The sequence below is a fragment of the Quercus suber genome, unplaced genomic scaffold (genome assembly GCF_002906115.3).
Source record: "Quercus suber isolate HL8 unplaced genomic scaffold, Cork oak 2.0 scaffold_24, whole genome shotgun sequence".
Taxonomy (NCBI): domain Eukaryota; kingdom Viridiplantae; phylum Streptophyta; class Magnoliopsida; order Fagales; family Fagaceae; genus Quercus; species Quercus suber.
Window position 1 is genome coordinate 1,081,766 of NW_027069489.1, and position 22,186 is coordinate 1,103,951.

At 35.2% G+C, this 22,186-nt stretch overlaps 1 protein-coding gene across 1 annotated transcript; it reads left to right on the plus strand.

Annotated features, from left to right (window-relative positions):
* Positions 1-11,175: 11,175 nt before the first annotated feature.
* On the plus strand, positions 11,176-19,403 carry LOC112013421 (retrovirus-related Pol polyprotein from transposon RE1). Its single transcript, XM_065766756.1, is given in 5 exon segments — positions 11,176-11,541; positions 11,544-11,855; positions 11,952-12,096; positions 12,600-17,219; positions 19,002-19,403. Coding segments are annotated over 5 exon segments (5,820 nt in total). The 3' UTR covers positions 19,379-19,403.
* The last annotated feature ends 2,783 nt before the right edge of the window (positions 19,404-22,186 follow it).

Here is a 22,186-nt window from a genome sequence, read left to right on the forward strand (position 1 = left end):
GAAGATGATTCCAACAATGAGGATGACAGAATCTTAAATGCCTTCACTGCCACAGTCAATTCTACTGAGGAGATTGTTGAAGAAGTGGATGAAGAAGAAGAATTAGTGGAGTCCAAATTTAAGAAGATGGATGATCAAGATGATATCCACTCAGCCTATGAGAAGCTTTACAAGCTCTCTGAGAAGCATGAGAAATTATATAGGCTGGCCACCAAGAAGCTCAGTGATGTGGAACTTGATCGTGAAGAGTTGCCCACAAAGGTTGATGAGGTGAATCAAACTATTGGAGCACTGAGATTTGAGAACAACTTTTTGGTTGAGAAGACCAAAAAGCTTGAAGCTGAGCTGTTTCAAGTTAGAGCTCAATTGGGGAGGACTTCAAGTGCAAAGCTTGATGAGATGCTTGGAAATTAGAAATCTGCTTCAGATCGAACTGGCTTGGGGTATGGTCTTTCTTTCTCTAATACTGCTTCTACTAGCAATACTGTTTTTGTTTCTCCTGCTAATAACACTGAAATTGAGAACACTGATGTCAAAATTGAATTAGCTAGTGAGAACTTAGATAATGGTAAATCTATCTTAGGAGCACCCCCTAAACAAGATAAGAAAGATGCTAAAAACCCTAGGGCTAAGAAGGCTAACTCTCAAAAGCCTAAACAAAAGAAGCAGCATCTCTGTCATCATTGTGGAGCTGCCGGTCATACTCGACCAAATTACTATAAGTGACTAGCCACTCAACAGAGCAATGGCATGATAGCATCTGGAAGCCAAAATCAGCTTCAATCCTCTCTTGCTCCTCTTGGAGATATTCTAAAATCCCTCTTGCTTCTTTCTAACTTGAACGGTTTCAATTCTTCCCCCTTACCACCGGTTTAAGGATTCAATCAAAGGAAAGGTTCTTCCAAGGTGCGGAAGAAAAATGACTCTAAGTGATTTCATCACTTTCTTTTCCCTTCTTGTTTTTTGTTGTTGCATTACTTGTGTGTTTTGCATTTTTGTTAAGTCAGTCTAGTTTTATGCTTTGTTTTGTTTAACATGTTTTGTGTGTTTACTTTCAGTTTTGTTTATTTTGTTTTTAATATAAAAATAAAAATAAAAATTGAAAAATTAGAAAAATACAAAAACAGTGTGTGTTTTGTGTACTTTGGTACTTGTGTACCTTGGATGGCCATTGAAACAAAGTTTCTAAACTTTGTATCCCTTGTAGCTTAGATGAGCATCTCTATGCACAACTAAGCAAGTGAGCTTTGTGGCTCTTATTTGTGATGAGTAAGATTAAGATATCTCTTAAACTTAACACCCGTATTACTCTTTTTGACGAGTATGACTAGAAAATTCTAAGAGAAATGCATAAATAACCATCTCACCACTATTGCTCGCCAATCATAAATGACACTTGTATGCTTCGGCATAGCAAAAGTGCAGTGTCATACACACATGTATGCTTTGGCATAGTAAAAGTGCAGTGTCAAAGACATTCGTATGTTTCAGCATAGTAAAAGTGCGATGTTAAATGCTTAACATCTTGGGTATTTCTTTTCTCTCTTTGATATGCTCATGTATGGTATGCTAAAATAAAAGAAAATATGCAAAGAAAATAAAAAGTAAAAAGATAAATAAAAAAAAAATTGCTTTAAATATGGTTGCAAGCGTGTATTCTAGGAGATGTGGGAGTTATAGGATGTACCTCGAATGTGATAGTCCCCACAAACAGTTATGATTGTGTGTGAGTTAAAGTTATTTTCTCATATCTCAAATTGTCATAACATGTATACACATATGCAATCTTGTGATGTTTTTCACACACAACACGCAATATTCTTTGCTACTTTTGATACATGTGCAGGTACAATGTGATTTGGCCATCACAAGTATTTACATGTGCTAATGTATGCTTACTAAACTGTATTAACTTGTTTTTGAAAAATAAAATTGGTTAGACTTGTTTAGTGTGTGTGTGTGTGTGTGTGTGTGTGTGTTTTTGAGGATCCATGTGCTTAAATTCTTGTTGAGAGATGATTTTAAGAGCTTTATATGTTGTATGGATCATTGGTTGAGGTGTATGTTGGATTGCATTCTTGTCTGTGTTTTCTCTTCTCGAAAAACTGTTTTTAACTGCTTTATCGACACCTCCTCAATACCTGGTCATCTATCGAGCCTCTCAAGCCTTTTTCTTATCGCTATCTCGACACCTCTTTGACACCTGATGGATCGATCGAGAAAGTTTCTGTCCCCTCGATACCTCCTCCACACCTTGTCGATCGATCGAGCTTCTGATCTTTGATATTTGATCTTGCACTTCGATACCTCTCGACACCTCCATCTGTCGACGACCATTTCTCTCGATACCTCCTCGACAGCTTTCTCGATACCTCTCGACACCTCAGATGTCGAGATTTACTGAGGTGTTTATTTAAGGGATTTTTGCGATTCGGACTTCATTCTCTCGATCTCTCTTNGGAGAGTTAGTATAGGACATTTTGATAAGGGGAGTGTTGATATTCTTGAGGGATGTAGTGAGGTTTTTATGTATCTTTTCTTTTCTATTTTTTATAGATACATTGATCTTGTATATGAGGTCCTTTGACCATTTTTACATACATTGTACTTATACTTCTTTATATATGTGGATGTATGTTTCTTTCACCTCTCTCTTCATTTCTTGTTTCTTCTCTATCTTTATACACATGTTCTTTATATTTGTATGCAATCTATTATTTCTGTTTCATACAAAATGCCTTGATTTTAAAGTGTTTCAGAAATACAGGTTGTCAAAGTCTACTTGCCATAAACTCTCCTCTTGCAAAATTTTTCAAGAGTTTGTGTTAGGATAGATTTTATTATATTCAACAAATGAATATGAGTTTAGTGATTTATGACTTCTCTCATATGTTCATTTGCTTGTTGTGGTTTTGTCACGGATTGCCAAAAGGGGAGATTGTTAGGACATATGTGTTTTCACTTGTTAAGAACATATGTCACTTATTTATGTAAATTGGCTAATCCTTTGACAAAACGCACTCTACTTGTAATTGGGTAGTTCTAGGCGTTTTTAATACTTCAAGAAACAAGGTTTCAAGGTCAAGTGTTGAAGTCATCAAGTCTGTCCAAGAAAAAGTAAGCTGAAGTGCAATTTCATTAAAACTCGACACCTGCTCGATAGCTACCTCGACACCTGCTATCTGTCGAGATTTAAAAAGTCAAATTTTCTGATCTGATTTTCTTAGGATCCGTGAATATGTTTTTAGGCCTTCTTTTCTCCAAATCCTGAACATATAAAAGGATTGTCTTAAGAGCCGTCAAGTATGACACAAGTTTCAAACTCATTGAGCAATCTCTGTTCAAGCAAATTGTGATCAAAAGACGAAATTCTTGACCTAGTTCATCTTCTCTGAAGAAGTTGCTGTGTATTTGCACCATAGGGTTTTATGACGAAGCATCTTCCTGATCTTCATCGTGTAGGATGAACTGAAAAACTTTGCAGCCAACCTTTCTTCCTTAAATTGGTGTCTTGAAGTCGCGTACTGGGATCCGCGCATTGGTTAGTCACGTACTTGGGAGCCGTGCATCAAAGGTGGGAACTGTCACTACAGATCAAGTCCAATTGGGTATTGGGGTAAGGGTTCAACTGTAGGTTGGTAAGGTACTTGGGATTTCTTTACTTGTAACCGCTTGATTTGATAATAGTGGAGTTTCGGGAGTGGTGACCTGAAAATCACCCGATGGGGTTTTTGCCACGAGGTTTTTCCCCATTCGTAAACAAATCACCGTGTCTTTTATTTTCCGCTGCATATTTAGTTATTTGGTGATTTGTTTGTGCTTCCATGCAATTGCATGATAAATTGATTAATTAATAACTTGGCTAATTAATTAATTGGTTTAATCACAAGGGGTCATTCAGATTGTGGCCTATCACACCCAAATTTGTACAGGTACACACCTAAATTTGTATTCATTCCCACATGTGACCTCATGTTACAAGACCATGCAAAGAGGCATGCAACAAATGATGATAATACTCACATATATATTCACAAAATGCCCAAAATAACATATATATATACAAACTCTAGGAGAAGCCAATTAAATGTGCAAAGGTAGACGTTTGAAGAGAATTAATTTGAAGTCTACTGAAAGTCTATTTAGGCTTCATCGCCTTTAACCAGACTTTAACCAGACTTCATCGTTTAAAACCTATGTCTGGATAAAGGAAGATGAGATAAAATGAAGAAAAGACGTTTAAAAGTTAGTATATTCCAGCCACCTTCTCCTTTCTTCTCCAATCTCTAACCCCCATTTCTCTCTATTCCGAACACACAAGTGGGTTGATTCATCTTCATCTACACCTTTTTTTGAGACCCTCTCCATTTGCCTTCTCTTAAAGTGGTTTCTGACTTTATCTTCCTTTTCTCCAAGAAACATAACAAATTTCTGAAAACGACCAATTCTTGAGCTTCTACCAGAAGACTCAAAGTGCTTGTTGAACTTCCGAACCAATATTATGAAATATACAAAGAGAGCAAGAAAACAAGCGAACCCACATAGACCAAAAAGGCCCCAAAAGCTTTTAAGCTGAAGTCGGTCTACTTCAATCGTGGTATCTTGTGCAGTACAAGCACTTCTCATAAGCCATTTGTCATGAATTCTTTGGAGTTCTCCATTCTTTGACAGTCCTAAAATAGAAGTTGACATGTCAATTGCTAAAGGTGAGTCTCGTGGAAAGGACTGGTTATAAATGGAGAATATAAACAGGTTATTATAAGCCAACCACTGCGATTAAAAAATAGAAACACACACATGCATACTTTAATTTGTATGATTAATGCGTGGTGCATGGCATGTTAACCTAGTATGATATGTTCAAAGATGTGCTCAAATAAATGACTTAATATGTTTGGATTTAAGGTACTTGTAACAGCATGTTGAAAGAATTTGAAAACTTGCAGAGTCATTTAGGACATCTTTAAGTTAATGCTTCCTAAATTCCTCGATTTGCCACAAAAGTATTGAATTGATGAAATACTTCAATATTTTCCGTTTTTTATGATAGAATTGATGTTGTGATTAATTATGAGTGTGAGAGAAATAGAAATCAAATTTAGCCTAATAGCCTATGTCTACAACTAAAACCATGAATTGACTCCATAAATTTATGATATTGAATTGTGTGTTATAATAAGCATATTGGAGGTTTATGTTAGGTTCTAAGGAATTACGAACTAATGTATTAGAACTTCAATTTGTAATATTGGTAAACCATGATCAAAACGTTTTAGTCTTGTTTAGACTTGCTCAAAGTATATGTTTTATGTAAAGTTGGAATCCAGTTGCTGCAGAATTTACTGTGTAAATCTGTCGGACTCGATCGATCAAGAATTAGACTTGACCGATCGAAAGTCGTGTAGATTGAATTTTCCACAGAATTTCCAACTCAGCCCAAGTCTATTTGACATATAGGGTTTTATGTTTTATCTTTAGTATAAAAGGGAAAACCCTAACCATGTTTTGAGGTTACTCTTTATGCTGTGTGTGTGTGTGTGTGTGTGAATCTTCTGTGAGATCTAAAAGTATTTGTCTTCACACATACTTAGGGTTTCCAAGAATCAAGACTATGTCAAGAACTTGATGATCATTCAGTTGCAGATTCAAGAGCTTAAAGATACACAAGCGGGAGTGCTTGTACTTGCTAGGAATTGAAGAAAGAAGTAGTCCGTGAACTCGAAGCTATCCTGTGGTCGTGGTAGTAAGTTTCCTACTCAAGGTACTAATAGGATGTTAGTAATCTAAGTCGCTATTGTGTAAACTTCAATTCTTTCATAGTGAATTCAATTTACCTTGAAAAATAGCTAGGTTAAATTCTCCCCAGGTTTTTTATCGGTTTGGTTTTCCTGGGTCATCATATCTTTGTGTTCTATATTTTCCGCACTTTACATTGATATCATATATTTGTATTAACCTAAATCTGATAATTTGACTAAGTAATCACTTGGCTAATTAACTAAGTTAATCTGGTTATGTTTTAAGGAGTCTAAAAACAAACAGTTTATATAAAAAGACTAATTTTAAGGTAACTAGAGATTAACCCTAAGCTACACAAGTTATGATGAGTCGTAAAATGGTACAACCTGTATAGGTACATTGAACTTAAACAGGTATCTCTAACATATCCCTTCAAACTACGTTGAAAGCTTGAGAATATCTTAAGTTTGAAAAGAAATTGTGATTGTATATGAGAGCAAGCAAGACCAAATCAAAATGTAGAATAGATTGGGCTTGATGTGAAGTGGAATGTCTGAGATAGTTGTTGGCAATAGTGAATGACAATTATCAATAATAGAAAGGGGCTAGGATACACATTGTGCAATACACATGTTGTTGTACAATAGTACAAGTAATTCAAGTATTTTAGTTGAGCTAATTAAAACCCACTTAAATATTTTAACCCTATGAAGCTTCAGTTTTAGGTAAGGACAACATTTTCTGCTCAAGACCTATTGTTTTTCATTGGCCTAATGAGTTTTCCATTTATAAAAATTTTCCATCATACCATTCACAAAAATGCGGAGTACCTTTTTCAAAAAAATAAAAAAAAAAAACGTTTTCTGTTGAAACAAATGGAGAGTCCAAATTCCAAAATAATCTAAATATCTTTCTTACACTAAAATAATTGGGAATTATTTATTTTTTAATACGAATGTAATTATTCTTTTCAACAAGGACGTGAAGAACACTTCAACACTGCCGAAATTAGGTGTGCGGAATACACATGGCTTGTAGATAGCATGAGATTTCTTTTAGCAGAAGGAGATTTCTTCAAGGAAAAATATGAATCTGTTTTTTGCTTCTTTGTGCATTTTTATTGGAGTACTCTTATGGGTGCAATGACTACCTTAAACTGTTTATTTAATGGCAATATATGCCATGCCAATTTTTGCACATCCCTATGCGAATTCCTATATACCTATAGGATGATACTTTAAAGTTAATAAATAAGAAAATTGCTACAAATGATTTATGATAATGATAATGGATTAATGGAATCTCTTTTGCCCATTTATATTCTTGAACTTTTGTTGTTTATAAATATCTCTTGTATTTGGTATGTCTCTGGTTGTATATAAGTTCCAATAGATGTGTTATATATTAAAAAAAATTAATATCCATGCGACACTAAACTTTAGTTGCACCTTGTGTAACTTAAGCCAAAGTTTAGACATTTTTAAACTTACACACAAACTTTAGCAGCCATCGTGTTTGACCCACAGCAGCAACCCCAACAACTATAAACCTTTAACTATGTTTATGAAAGAGCTTGAGTTCAGAGATCAAGTATGAGTTAATGAGCTCATGTTTATACACCCGGTACATAACAGTGCATGGGATTGGTGGTGCTGGAACGTACTAATAAGCTCATTTTATACACCTGACACAACTACAAACTATTTTATAATATTTTTATAAACTATTAATATGATCAATTTTTTATTATTATCATCTGAACTCATCACTAATATCGTTTTTTCACTTATCAATAACTATTCACTACATCAACAGTTTGTAAAATGTTGTAAGATAGTTTGTAATTCTAGCATTTTCTATATTTATATGCGATAATATTTTTCAAACATCAGCATTAAGGAGAATTAGTTAAAGAGATACATCATATGTCAGTTTCCTGCGCACCTCATTTTCCACATTTGTAAATGCACTTGTAATGTCACATAGAAGCAGATAAGACAATGAAAGAGACACTAGTGGCTCTCATAACATGTGACGTTACTAGACTCTTTCAGGCTAATTAAGAATATTACAAATCTAGCTTAGTTGATGGCGTCTAGAATCAAACACCTACACCACAAGCTTGATTTTCTCATGTCAGTCAGGCTTTCATCCCTGGTATAAGTGGATTTGTGGATAACCAAGTAATGGTCCAGGAGGTGCTTCATAGTTTCAAAGTGAGAAAAGTAAAAGCGAGACAAATGGCTATCAAATTAGACTTGCAAAAGTCCTATGATAGAGTTAATTGGAATTTCCTCAAGGTGGGTTGTTAGTTCAATTCAGGTTGATGTCTTCATCAGATGGATTATTGTGTGTATCCTCTATCTCTTTTGAAGTCTTGGTTAATTGTGGTAAGTCAAAACAATTTAAACCGAGTAGAGGATTAAGACAAAGAGACCCTCTATATGATAAAGGAGGGTTAAAATACTTAAGAATGTGTCGAAAAGTTAGGGTTGGAACAAGGATTTGAAAACTCAAATAAATGGATGGGAAACGATGGAAAAAGAAGGATGGGGTAGCTTGAAATTAATGGAATAAATGGGATAAATGTAAGATGTCAAGATAGGTGAACAAGAGGAACAGGTGCAATGGCTAGGAGAAAAGAGAAAAGTGTACGAGTTTATGACACATCATTATCTAATTTATTTCTTACCTTATGATAGTATCTACTATCACGAAAAATAAAAAGACCACAATAAGTTATACAGTATTTATCACATTTACTTCTCACAACTCACTACATGGTGAATTGTGGCAAAAGTTGTGTAATCTATTATGGTCCTACCATTGTTGCTATATTTTAACTTTGTAAGTTGTAACCTTAAACGAAGCTACTCTGGTGGGCTTCCCCCTAAAAGAAATCAATTTAAGTTCATATGACCCAATGGGCCACTTATCTTTCTTTTCTTTTTTTATCTGATCAGTGACCCAATGGGCCCATTATTAGATATTAAACGGATAGGAATTGATTCTTCACTTGGTCTTAGCCCAAAAGCACTGGAAAAAGTTGCAATAAATACTAAATATTGTCTTTTTCCTCCTACAAATAACATATGGATATTGAAGGATATTAATAAAAAATAAAGTTTTATAAACATTCAAGGATAAGCAATATAAGATTAGCAACAACCAAAAAAAGGATACGCAATATGGTTTTCACTAAACGAATGCACAAGGTAAAAAGAAACAGAAGTTTCCTCATTCTTATGAAATAACCAGAACTAGAAATGTCCTCATTTTTATGAAAGAATCAGAAAACAAGTTAAGGATATGACATCAATGGTCTAGATTTTAAGTTAATTGCCATACAATTTTAAGAGAAGATTTCAGAGTCTCAACAAGAAAGACTATGAGCCATGAAGAATGTAATTCAACTAATACAGGCATATAGCTTGTGAAAATGAAGAATGTAATGCTATGGACCAAAATTGTGGTACAAACAAAGGACTAGCTCGCACTACCTCTTGTGAAATATGAAGAATATTTTTCATTTCAAAATTGAGCATAAGGATACAAGATAAGGCATGCTTCATCAAATTCACGTTTTTGATGATGTTCATTTTTACAATCACTTATTTTTCGATTGAGAAAAGCTATTTACCTTCTCTAGAGTACAAATTATGTTTGTGTATGGAGCCCCTAGTTCGAGCCTTAAGCCAAACATACATACATACATACATACATACATATATATATATATATATTATATGAAGCTCAGTCCCACTCTAAGAGCATTCAATTTTCCATTACCAATTTTATCATTTTGTCCCAGCGTTCTAAACAGGAGAACTTTCTATGTTTTAGAAACTCTGTAGTCTTATTAGTATTCAGGCTTCAACTAGCTAATAATAATCAAAACTAGTTGTATTTGTTTAAGGGTAAATTATATTTTTCCACCCAAACTATTATTTTGATTATACTTAACCCAACTATTAAAACGCAACACTCAAATTTTTAAAAATCTTAATCCTCTATTGTCTATTTTGCAATTAATTCTAACAAAATTTAGTATTGAAAAACCAATTTATCCCTATTGAAACATAATGAATTAATTATAATTTTAGGATGTTAATTGCATTGTGTCTTGTGTGTTTCAATAATCCAAAGGTTAAATGTAACTGGAGTCATAATTAAGGTGGAAAAGTGTAAATTTCTTCTATTTTAGAAAAAAAAAATGTGGTTATTTGGTATTTTATTTTTGTTATTAGTATTATTATGTTTGCACCCAACCCTCCTCTAAACTTAATTATCTATCCCCCTCTCCTCCCAGCTTCACTTCATCGGGAAAAAAAAAAAAAAAAAAAAAAAAAAAAGCTAGTATATATATATATATATGTTGAAATTTTAAATTTTGGTCCTAATAGCCCCCAATTAAAAAAAATAAATAAATGGTATACATATGTAATTTGAAAAATTAAGATTTGCCCTTAAATATATATATATATATATATGTTTGGATCTCCTCTGAAATAGCGTCAAGTTATATTTTGATAAATGTGTTGAAATGTTTAAGAAACACTTTTTTTAAAAAAAAAAATACTTATTTTATATATAGTATTTTGTTGAATATAAAATAAATGTTAATTTTTATTTTCATAAAAAAAATTTGTTTTAAGTTTTGCCCCCTCAGGTTGGAATCCTGTTCCGTCCCTGTCATCAACCCTTCTCTTCTTTCCCCCTCTCTCTTCTGTTCAAATTTTCATCATCGTCGGAGACTTGGGGGAGGAAAAGAGACACACCCTAGAAGGTATTTTTCTGTGTTTCCATGTTTTAAAGTAAAAGATTACTTCTTCCTCTGTTTTTCTCCTTCGTTTGTTGGAAGAACATAGATTCACTGAAATCTACTCCACAAGTCTCGACCTTTGCCTTTGCTTGTATTGTTGGCATCAATCTGTTCTTAATCCCATAATTAACTCTTTCTTTTGTTTCCTTAATTTGCAGTTCTCTATTCAAATTCATATCTAAATGGAGAAGACAATGCTGCCTTCCAACATGGTAAAAATCATATCTTTCAACACACACACAAAAAGAAAAAAATTACTTTTTTGTACTTTGTAGTGCTGAATTTGAACTTTTGTACAATTTCTTGGATTCTTTACTGCTATAAATAATTATAATAATAATAACAACCTAGCTCCATGTTAGAAAAACTGTTTCTAAAGTTGAATCGTTTGGCCAAGATATGCTTTACTTACTTTTTTCCTTGTGTGTATTTGGTGTCTACGAAAAAAGTCAATAGAGGAGGACTGGATAAGTCAATTACCAGATAAAATGCTTATATTTGTTCTTTCTTTCTCGACGCCGAAGTGAGCATTTAGAACTACTATTCTTTCCCATAGATGGAAATATTTGAGCCCATTCTTGACTGGTGGTTTGGATTTTGATGGTCTACATACAATGTGGGAAATTAGGGAAGGAATGAAAGGATTGAATTTTGAAAGGGAGAAATCTTTACAGTGGGTGAACCATACTCTAAAATCATATCAAGTCTCAACTATAGATGAGTTCAGGGTTTGTTTTGAGTTTAATGATGGTTCTAAAAGTCATGTGGATGGATGGATTGACTTTACAATCTCAAAAGGTGTTAAGAGACTTGAATTGGACTTTCCAGCAGCAGAGTCATACAAACGTACAAGATGTTATATGTTTCCAAATGAGCCTTTTACAAGCGAGAAAACTTGCATCAAGTCCCCCACATCCCTCACTCTAAAATATGTACGCTTAACTGGAGAGCTTCTGGAGCACTTCCTTTTCAATTGTCCCTCTTGCTTGAAAGATTACATGTCGATCATTCTGAAGATCTAGTGAATCTGAAGATTTACAGTTCATCTTTGAAGTTGAAGTACTTACACATAATACGTTGTTTAGAATTTAAAAGTATTGAGATTAATGCTCCAAATCTTGAGTCTTTTGGCTATGTTGGTAAAGAAATAGGACTTCATGTTCATTCAGCACCCCGTTTCCTAGATGTACCTATTGGTGGGATGTATTCACATCCTATATATTATGCATTTGGGTCTCTTTCGAGCTTCCTTTATCAGCTAGAGAGTTTGTCGCTCAACGTTCGCTATAATTATGTAAGCACTTCAAATTCATTTGCAATCTCTTACATATATGCTTATTTAGTTTTACACACTGTTCTGTCATCTCTTGTTTTTTTTTTTTCTTTTCAGCCTGTTGTTAAATTCCCTGAATTTCAAATTCTTACCAAGCTTAAACACCTTAAGGTGGCAATTGGCACAGATGAAGGATCTGTTGAAGATAACAACCCAAAGCACTTAGTGAAGATAGAAGAAGAGCATAGAAGAGCATTCAACGGCTAACGGCTAGTTTTCTAATTCATTAGAAAACGATGTCGTATAAACTTAGCCTATTTTATTCTTCATGGAAACGTGTCGTTTTGGGTGTGTTGAGTATTGGTTAAATGAAACGGAGCGTTTTGGGTATAGTTATAATTCATCGTGTTCAAGACTGCTCCCAAATCCTCAGCTCCTATTCTGGGTTTCAGAGTCTACTTCAGAGAGAGAGCTCCAACTGTCTTCCAACAAACATCCCTCAAATCACGGCACAAAATGTGGAGCATAATGCGGGGTAGTTTTATTTTCAGTTAGAGCAGTTTTATTCTCTGGGACGTTCTAACTGTAATTATCCTATATAAACTGTCTTGGGGTTGTAAATTCATTTTAAGCTTAATGAAATAGTTCTTGAGAATTTCTCTTCATAATCTCTCTCTCTTTTCTTTCTCTCTCTTTTAACTGTTTGCTCTTATTTCCGCCATTGTTGTATACAATCATAAGCTTCAAATTCTTTCATGGTATCAGAGCCAAGATCTATGGCCTCAACAACACCAACCGATGCAACTCAATCTGTACCTTCAACTTCCACATTACCTACTGCAATTCAATCGCCATTGTTGTTTCTCTCAAATATGTCCAATCTTATGTCAATCAAACTTGACTACACCAACTACATTCCATGGAGGCATCAGTTACTCACCATACTGGAGGCTTACTCATTGATTGAGCACATTGATGGTACAGCACTAAAACCATCACCGTTCACACTTGATACTACAGGAAATATAACTTCAGTTGCTAATCCTGAATTTCAAGCTTGGAAAATCAGGGACAAAGCACTTCTTTCTCTGATCAACTCAACCCTTACACCACAAGTTTTCTCACTAGTTGTTGGTATCACCAACTCAAGAGAGGTGTGGAACACTTTAGAGCAAAGGTTTACATCCACATCCAGAGCCAACATTCTAAATCTCAAGCTTGAACTACAAAGTATCAAGAAAGGTAATGAATCTGTGAATTCATTCATCCAGAGGATCAAAATTGCTCGAGATAAACTCCTTGCTGTTGGAGTAATAGTTGATAATGAAGAGCTGATCTGCATTGTGCTAAGAGGACTTCCTAGAGAATTTGCACATTTTTGCTCTGCAATTCGTACTAGGAGTGATCCAATCACTTATGAGCAATTAGCTATCATGCTACAGAGTGAAGAACAGGCTATGACAGATCACATGGATTCAGTCCCTCACAATCTTGCCATGTTTGCTGCCAATGGTAAAGCAAATGGTAGTACATCATCAAACCAGTCACAGAATCATGGTTCCAGTAGAGGAAGAGGAAGAAACAATGCACACAGAGGAAGAGGTGGAGGCAGGTTTACTCATTGTGGACATCAGCAGTATTTTTCATCACAGGCCTCTCACAATTTCCCTTCTCAATCTCATAATTTCTCTCCTCAGCATGGTGCTTCTCACAATTTTCCTCAACAACAATCTTCTCAAGGTTTTAAACATGAAAGACCATCATGCCAAATCTGTGGGAAGTCTGGACATCAAGCTTTAGATTGTTATCACAGGATGGATTTTGCTTATCAAGGCAAAAATCCTCCTCTAAAGCTTGCTGCTATGGCCAGTGTGTCTAATGCAGCTATTACCAATAATCAAGACCCATGGCTTGCTGATTCTGGTGCATCTGATCATCTCACTGCCAGTCTCAATAACCTCTCAGTCCAATCTCAGTACCAAGGGCCAGATCAGGTTACTGTTGGGAGTGGCCAAACCTTACCAATTAATCACATAGGTAATACTACCTTACACACAAAATATCATGATTTTTCTCTTAAGAATGTTCTTCATGTCCCACAAATTGCCTTGAATTTACTGTCTGTACACAAATTCTGTCTGCATAATCATTGTTCTTGTTATTTTGATGCTAATCAAATCAAAATCCAGGACATACCTACGGGGAAACTCCTTTACAAGGGCTTGAGTGAGAATGGAGTCTATCCTATCTACTCCAAGGCCTTCATCAAGCTACCTTCTCACTTCAATTCTGTGTCATCTCCACAAAAGAGTCTTTCATCAAATGGTACTTCCTTATTGTCAAGTTTTCATGCAAATAAGTCCACCAACTGGTTGCTATGGCACCATAGGTTAGGACATCCAAGTGATGCTGTGTTGAACACAGCCTTGTCATCTGTTGGTCATGTCTGTTTTTCCAAAGCCAATAAAGTTCCTTCTCATTGTAAACATTGCTTGAATGGTAAAATGCATCAATTTTCTTTTCCTATATCTGACTTTCAAGCTTCAAAACCTCTTGAATTAATTCACTCAGATGTTTGGGGTCCTGCTCCTATTACATCTTACAATGATTTTCAATATTATGTCTTGTTTGTTGATGCATACTCTAAATTTACTTGGCTTTACCTTCTTAAACACAAATCTGATGTTCTTGACATCTTCAAGTTCTTCAAAGCCACTGTAGAAAATCAGTTAAATTCTAAGATTAAAATCCTAAGAACTGATAATGGTGGTGAATATACCTCCAATGCCTTTAAACTTTTCTGTTCCACTCAAGGTATTGTCCATCAGTTTTCATGTCCACACACTCCTCAGCAGAATGGAGTGGCTGAGAGAAAGCATAGACACATTGTTGAGTGTGCTCTAACTATGCTCTCTCACTCTCAGTTACCTCCATCCTACTGGTCTTCTGCTATATCCACAGCTGTTCACATCATTAACAGATTACCAACACCTAATCTTCAAAATTCCACTCCTTGGGAAAGGTTGTTCAAGTCCAAACCTGATCTTACACATTTAAGAACTTTTGGCTGCATCTGTTTTCCCTTATTAAGACCTTATAATGTCCACAAACTCTTACCACACACTACTTCCTGCATCCTTCTTGGTTATCTTGCTCACACAAAAGGCTATATTTGCCAAGATCCTCTCACTTCTAGGATATATATATCAAGAAATGTGCATTTCAATGAAAGTGAATTTCTTTATCCTCAACCTTTGTCCACTGGGTCTTCTACTAATCCTAGTTCAACCTCACCTTCATCCCATCATATTCCCAATCCTTTGGTCATACCTCAATGTTCTTTCCCTGTAACTCAGCTACCTATGCCCTTTAATAATCCTTCATCTTCTTTACCTGCCCAGTCCACCTCTTTATCTGTAACTTCCTCAGATCAGTCCACCTCTCCTCAATCTGCATCTCCCAACACATCCACCATTACACCTTTAGTTGATCAGTCACCTCAGCCTATCCCTACACTTGCTCCTTTGTCACAACCTACATCTTCACCATCTACCCTTCCTTCCACATCCTTTACCATTCCCACAGTAACACAATCACAGGCCCCTCTTACTGTAAACAACCATCCCATGATTACTAGGTCCAAGGATGGCATTGTTAAACCCAAAGCTCTTGCTGCTATGACTGATGCAGCTTTACATGCCTCTACTCCTAAGCCTAAGGTGCAGTGTGGTACAAAATCCATTAAGGCCAGATCCATGCCAAAGCCTGACTATACCCTCACTGAGCCACCTACCTATAAGGTTGCAGCACAATTTCCTCAGTGGTGCACAGCCATGGATGATGAATTTGCAGCACTTAAAAGGCAGGGTACTTGGGTTTTGGTCCCTCCTTCTTCCACTCAAAATTTAGTGGGTTGCAAGTGGGTATTTAGGCTTAAACACAACAGTGATGGGTCCATCAACAGATACAAAGCCAGATTAGTTGCAAAAGGGTTTCATCAACAATATGGAATTGATTTTGAAGAAACATTTAGTCCAGTCATCAAACCACCCACTGTCAGAATCATCCTCTCTTTGGCAGTTCAGTTCAATTGGCCTCTCAGACAGCTTGATGTGAGCAATGCCTTTCTTCATGGCTATCTCAGAGAGGAAGTTTATATGGCCCAACCTCCTGGTTATGTGGATCCAGCACATCCTACTCATGTTTGCAGACTTCTGAAATCTCTCTATGGCCTCAAACAAGCCCCTCGGGCTTGGTTTGAGAGATTTTCTACTCAGCTGCTGCATATTGGATTCCAAGCCTCCCTTGCTGATTCCTCTTTATTTATCCTCAAACAAGGGCATCAAGTAGTCTTCCTTCTTGTCTATGTTGATGATATTGTAATGACTGGGAATGATCCTCATTTCTTATCTAGTCTGATTGCCCAACTCAGCACTGCCTTTGAACTTAAGGACTTAGGTCCTCTCTCTTATTTTCTTGGCATTCAAATCACCAGGTCTTCCAAAGGCCTATTCTTATCCCAGGCTAAGTATGCTCAGGATTTATTGGTCAAAGTTAATATGGTATCCTCCAAACCAGCTCGGACTCCTTGTGCTCCTAATTCAAGATTGATTCCTACTGAGGGCTCTCTCTTATCTAATCCTCATGAGTACAGAAGCTTAGTAGGTTCTCTTCATTACTTAACTTTCACCAGACCTGATCTTAGCTTTGCTGTCCAGCAAGTTTGCCAATTCATGTCTGCTCCTACTGATGTTCATCTAGTTGCTGCTAAACGGATCCTTCGATATGTCAATGGCTCTTTGCATCAAGGAATTTTCCTTCAACCTGGGTCCTTGTCTCTCTCTGCCTTCTCTGACTCAGATTGGGCTGGAGATCCATTTGACAGACGCTCAATCACAGGGTACATTGTTTACTTGGGTTCTAATCCAATCACCTGGTGTGCCAAGAAGCAGGAGACTGTGTCCAGATCCTCCACAGAAGCTGAATACAGGGCTTTAGCAACTACTGCTGCTGAACTCTCTTGGCTTCGTCAAGTGTTGAAAGACCTGAGCATATTTCTTTCTTTTCCACCCAAACTCTGGTGTGATAACGTTTCAGCTCTTGCTATTGCCTCGAATCCAGTTTTTCATGCTCGTACAAAACATGTGGAGGTTGACTATCATTTTGTTCATGAAAAAGTTCTTCGCAAAGATCTTCAAGTCAAGTACATCTCCACTGGTGATCAGCTTGCTGATGTCTTTACTAAGAGCTTGTCTACTTCTCGGTTCATTTTTCTCAGATCCAAAATCCTGGTGTCCTTTGACCCCATGGTTTTGAGGGGGGATGTTGAAGATAACAACCCAAAGCACTCAGTGAAGATAGAAGAGGAGCATTCAACGGCTAACGGCTAGTTTTCTAATTCATTAGAAAACGATGTCGTATAAACTTAGCCTATTTTATTCTTCATGGAAACGTGTCGTTTTTGGTGTGTTGAGTATTGGTTAAATGAAACGGAGCGTTTTGGGTATAGTTATAATTCATCGTGTTCAAGATTGCTCCCAAATCCTCAGCTCTTATTCTGGGTTTCAGAGTCTACTTCAGAGAGAGAGCTCCAACTGTCTTCCAACAAACATCCCTCAAATCACAGCACAAAATGTGGAGCATAATGCGGGGTAGTTTTATTTTCAGTTAGAGCAGTTTTATTCTCTGGGACGTTCTAACTGTAATTATCCTATATAAACTGTCTTGGGGTTGTAAATTCATTTTAAGCTTAATGAAATAGTTCTTGAGAATTTCTCTTCATAATACTCTCTCTTTTCTTTCTCTCTCTTTTAACTGTTTGCTCTTATTTCCGCCATTGTTGTATACAATCATAAGCTTCAAATTCTTTCAGGATCAAGCCTCCTCGGTTTAATACCTCTATTAGAAGCGACACCTTTTTTCCAGAAGACTATTCTTACCTCATAACTTCACACAAAGCATACTAGTAGCTTTTAGTCTTTAATCTAGGTGATGCAATCTGCACTCAAGTTGTTGGCTGGTGGTTTATCATCGTTTTATCTATTAAAAAAAATACTACTTTGAAGTTTGAACAGATAAACAGTGATAATTATTCCATTCCAATAGTTGATCAGTAGTTGAATCTCGTCTTCTGTATGTGAAATAGTTGTTTGTTTGCAGATTGATGTTGCTCAGTTGTAATATATTTGGGGGTTTTGTTAAAAAATTTCTTCATCATTTTTAACTTTGAAAAGTGAAGATGATGACTCCAATAATATTGAACATTCAATTAAACACCCTTTCCTTAGAAACACATAATGTCAATGTTTCTGAAAATGAAATTTTGAGTTCAAAAGGGTAAAGTTGTTGGCTGGTGGTTTATCATCGTTTTATCTATTAAAAAAAATACTACTTTGAAGTTTGAACAGATAAACAGTGATAATTATTCCATTCCAATAGTTGATCAGTAGTTGAATCTCGTCTTCTGTATGTGAAATAGTTGTTTGTTTGCAGATTGATGTTGCTCAGTTGTAATATATTTGGGGGTTTTGTTAAAAAATTTCTTCATCATTTTTAACTTTGAAAAGTGAAGATGATGACTCCAATAATATTGAACATTCAATTAAACACCCTTTCCTTAGAAACACATAATGTCAATGTTTCTGAAAATGAAATTTTGAGTTCAAAAGGGTATCTTTATTTATTCTTTAATCTAGGTGATGCAATCTGCACACTAATTGTTGGCTCATGGTTTCCCTTTTTTTTTTTTTTAATTTAACAGATACTCCTTTGAACTCGAATTGTTCATCTGTTGTAAGCATTTATATTATATATTTCCAAGGAAAAGGTGTTGAAATGAATGTTCAAGTCTATTGGAGTCATCATCTTCACTTTTAGCATTTTCTCGCATAAGAGTTTTTATTTTTATTTTGGGACAATGAAGAAATTATAAATAAAATAAAAATAAATGAAAAATAAAAACTCCAAAATAAAGTACAACTAAGAAACATCAAGCTGCAAACAAATAGCTATTTATCAAATACAGAAAACATTATTCTCCACACCCACATAACACTCAATCTTGAATAGAAATCTTGACTTTCTTACAGCCCTTAAGCATGCTCTGACCTCCTCCCTAATGGCTTTAAATCTGGTTTCATTAGATTTAATTTACCCTGCATCTTCTAGTCATCATTATTTGTTTCAATACCAAAGAACTTAGTCGGTCATATTATTTGTTGTTTGATTGTAATCTATATTATCAGCTTACACATATCCCCTTGAGAATCATTGCTCTTTGTTTTGAAGTATATCCCAATGAACACCTCAAGGAGGTGGAAATAGTTGGGTTTGCAGGGTGAGCAATAGAGATTCAGCTGCTTGTTTACCTACTCGAAAGTGCCGTCAACCTTGAGAATATTGTTATTAATCCTTGTTCACCATATATAAAGGGAATCCCTTGCTCGGAGAATGTGAGGACTACTGTTAAATACAAAGGTGCCAGAGAAGCTGCCATGCGGCTAAAGGAAAAACTACTCACAGGAGCTGAGTTTGTTATAATGTAATCATCCTTGTTAATATTAGTGAGTAACGGTGTGTGCCAATTAATATTTATCAATATGTAGAGAGCTAGAATTGTTTTTGTTTAAGTGATATTTGATTTAGCAGTTGTGACTTGTGACATGGACGAGTAATTGTTATACTGTTATGGTTGTGCATTCTATTTTTTCTAGTTGATTTGTTTATGCTGTTATTCAAATTGAAAAGTGGGAAATGTCAATTGTTGGGGGTGATTCTTACATGCTCCGGGAGCAATGTTCCCTCCTCTCACATGAGAAGTGGGCCCCACGTGTGTCATGTGAGAGAAGGGAGTATTGCTCCCGGAGCACCTAAGTTTTTTCTCAATTGTTGTAGTTGATATTGACAATCCCCATCCCCAATATATTTGTATTAACTAGAGGTATTTGTGTAAATTGCAACCCGGATAAAACCATTCAGCCCAGTTTGATTCAACTCGAAATGGTCAATTCTAAAAGGAAAATCGATCGACAACAGATTGATAACTCGAAGACCTAATTGAAATGGGTTTTAATGTCTGAAACCCATTGAAATAGGTAAAAGTTTTGTTTAGTATATATGCTCCACTCTTTTTTTGTTTTTGTTTTTTTTTTTTTTGGTTTTGAACTGCACGTGACAGTGGCCAAACTAGAGGGGAACAAGCCCCACATGCAGTTGAAATGCTTTCTCGATACATGCAATGGCAATGCTTATGCACATGTTAAGTAGTTGACATGGTTATTCACCAAAAAAAAAAAAAACTTTGTTGACATCATGGTCATCATCCATTATTCCTGTTACTATAAAACTGATTACCACCAAAAATACTACTCGTATTTAGTATTTAGGATTAGGAGTATGTTTTTAGTATCATAATTTGGCCTGTTTTATATTGAGCAATCCTACGTTTTAATGAGCTAGTGGGAAAAAAAAGCATACATGTATGAGTCTTCAATTAAAACTTCCTAGTATTTTTAATAGAGACATGTAATTGGAACTCCCTCCGTGACTCACTTAAGATGTATAAAAGTTCCTTACACACCAATTAAACCTTCATATGATTATTTTACAACACATTTGATTCTAGCAATAGAAAGGGTATAACAATTACTTCTAAATGATATTTATTAAACTCATACAAGCAGAATATAGCTGAAGAAAGGTTTAATAAAGAATAGTTACAAAATTAAGTGGGGAAGGAGAGGTATGTGAACTAATAAGCAATAAGCATATGCCTATATATCTATATTCCTATTGCTATGAATGAACATAAACTGCAAGGAAGCTAGAAGGAATGGAAGAATTATGAAAGACAAATGGGGTACATATATATATATATATATGGGAAATTAGTTAGGACATCTTCAGCTTATATATGGCTATATGTGTTTTATCCATATGAGGGAGCACAGACGATGCAAGCAAGCAAGAGAATGGCGGAGGAAGCGCCGTCTTCTTCAAGATTGGAGCTGCTTCTCTTGAACTTGCAGACCTTTCCTTTGTTGCACTGCATTTGCTTCTGCAATTGCTGCTGGTGAAATGGCTGCTGTGGTTGTTGCTGCTTTCCCTTCATGGCTTCTTCAACTTTGGACACCCTTTCTAATTGTTTTTCTCTTGTGACTTATTTGAGAAACTCACTATAGGTATGTGGAATTTTTGTGTGGATATTTAAATGTGTGTATGAGAGAAAGAAAGACAACTTGTGCATGGGAAACAACATACATGCACCTCCTCTTTTTATAGCCTTCAGTGGTACCAAAATGCCCTTGTAACTTTATTACTAAATAGTGTGGAGATTGGGATCCTAGAGCTCCCACTCCACTTCTTTCCTAAGATATAATTTTACAATTAATATATATAATATTAAGAAGAAAATGATTTTTGTACAAATGATTGTAAAGAACCACTAAATAAGCAAGAATAATAAAAGGAGGACAAAATAATACTATCAATAAAGAATCGACAAAGTGCTAATAATTTTATAGTTTAATAGTATTATCCAATTCTTTTCATAGGGAGAATCTAGGTTTGAATCTCCTCTCCTTTACTTATTTTAAGTAAAATAAATTAAGGATTGCAAAACACTATATATAGAGAGAGAATAGAAGGTGGACATTGACCAATGACTTTCTAAATTTAACACAAAAGAAAAATGTGAAACTTTGTAAATAATAGTTATATTTCCAAGTTTGTTAAATGGAAAGATAGGGTGGAGATTATCAGTTATTTGGCTAACGGTGAAGCATCTAAAAACTTGTGTAATTTTATTGTAAATCATGCCTATTACAATCTTATTATCTTACAAAATTTTGGTTTATGACCATATCTAATAATGAGCATAAGAGATCACAATTCAATTTAGTGGAGATTACTAGAAATCTGCAATATCTAATGTTGCACCAAGATAATTTGAACTTTTTTTTTTTTTTTTACATGTCTTTAGAACCTTGCCTATCATAATCATCATCATCACATGTGTCTTCATAGCTGTAAGGTTTTGGAAATAGGCATTGGATTCTCTTTGAATCCCCTATCATTGATAAATTAGTTAGTATCTTCTTAGCTGGTATTATAGCTGGTGTTAATTAAGTTAATCAATTAATACTAGTATATAGTTTAGAAGCTAGTTTTTTAACATGCATACTGATATATAAGAAAGACTAATTTCCTTAACAACCATGTATTATCATGATCAGACAAAGGCAATTACTTTTTATGATTGGATTTTATATGTTTTTTTAAAAAAATGTCTTCAGAATATCCTTGAGAAGAAAAATAAAGAATAAACAAAGAAAATTAATCAACGCATGAAATGC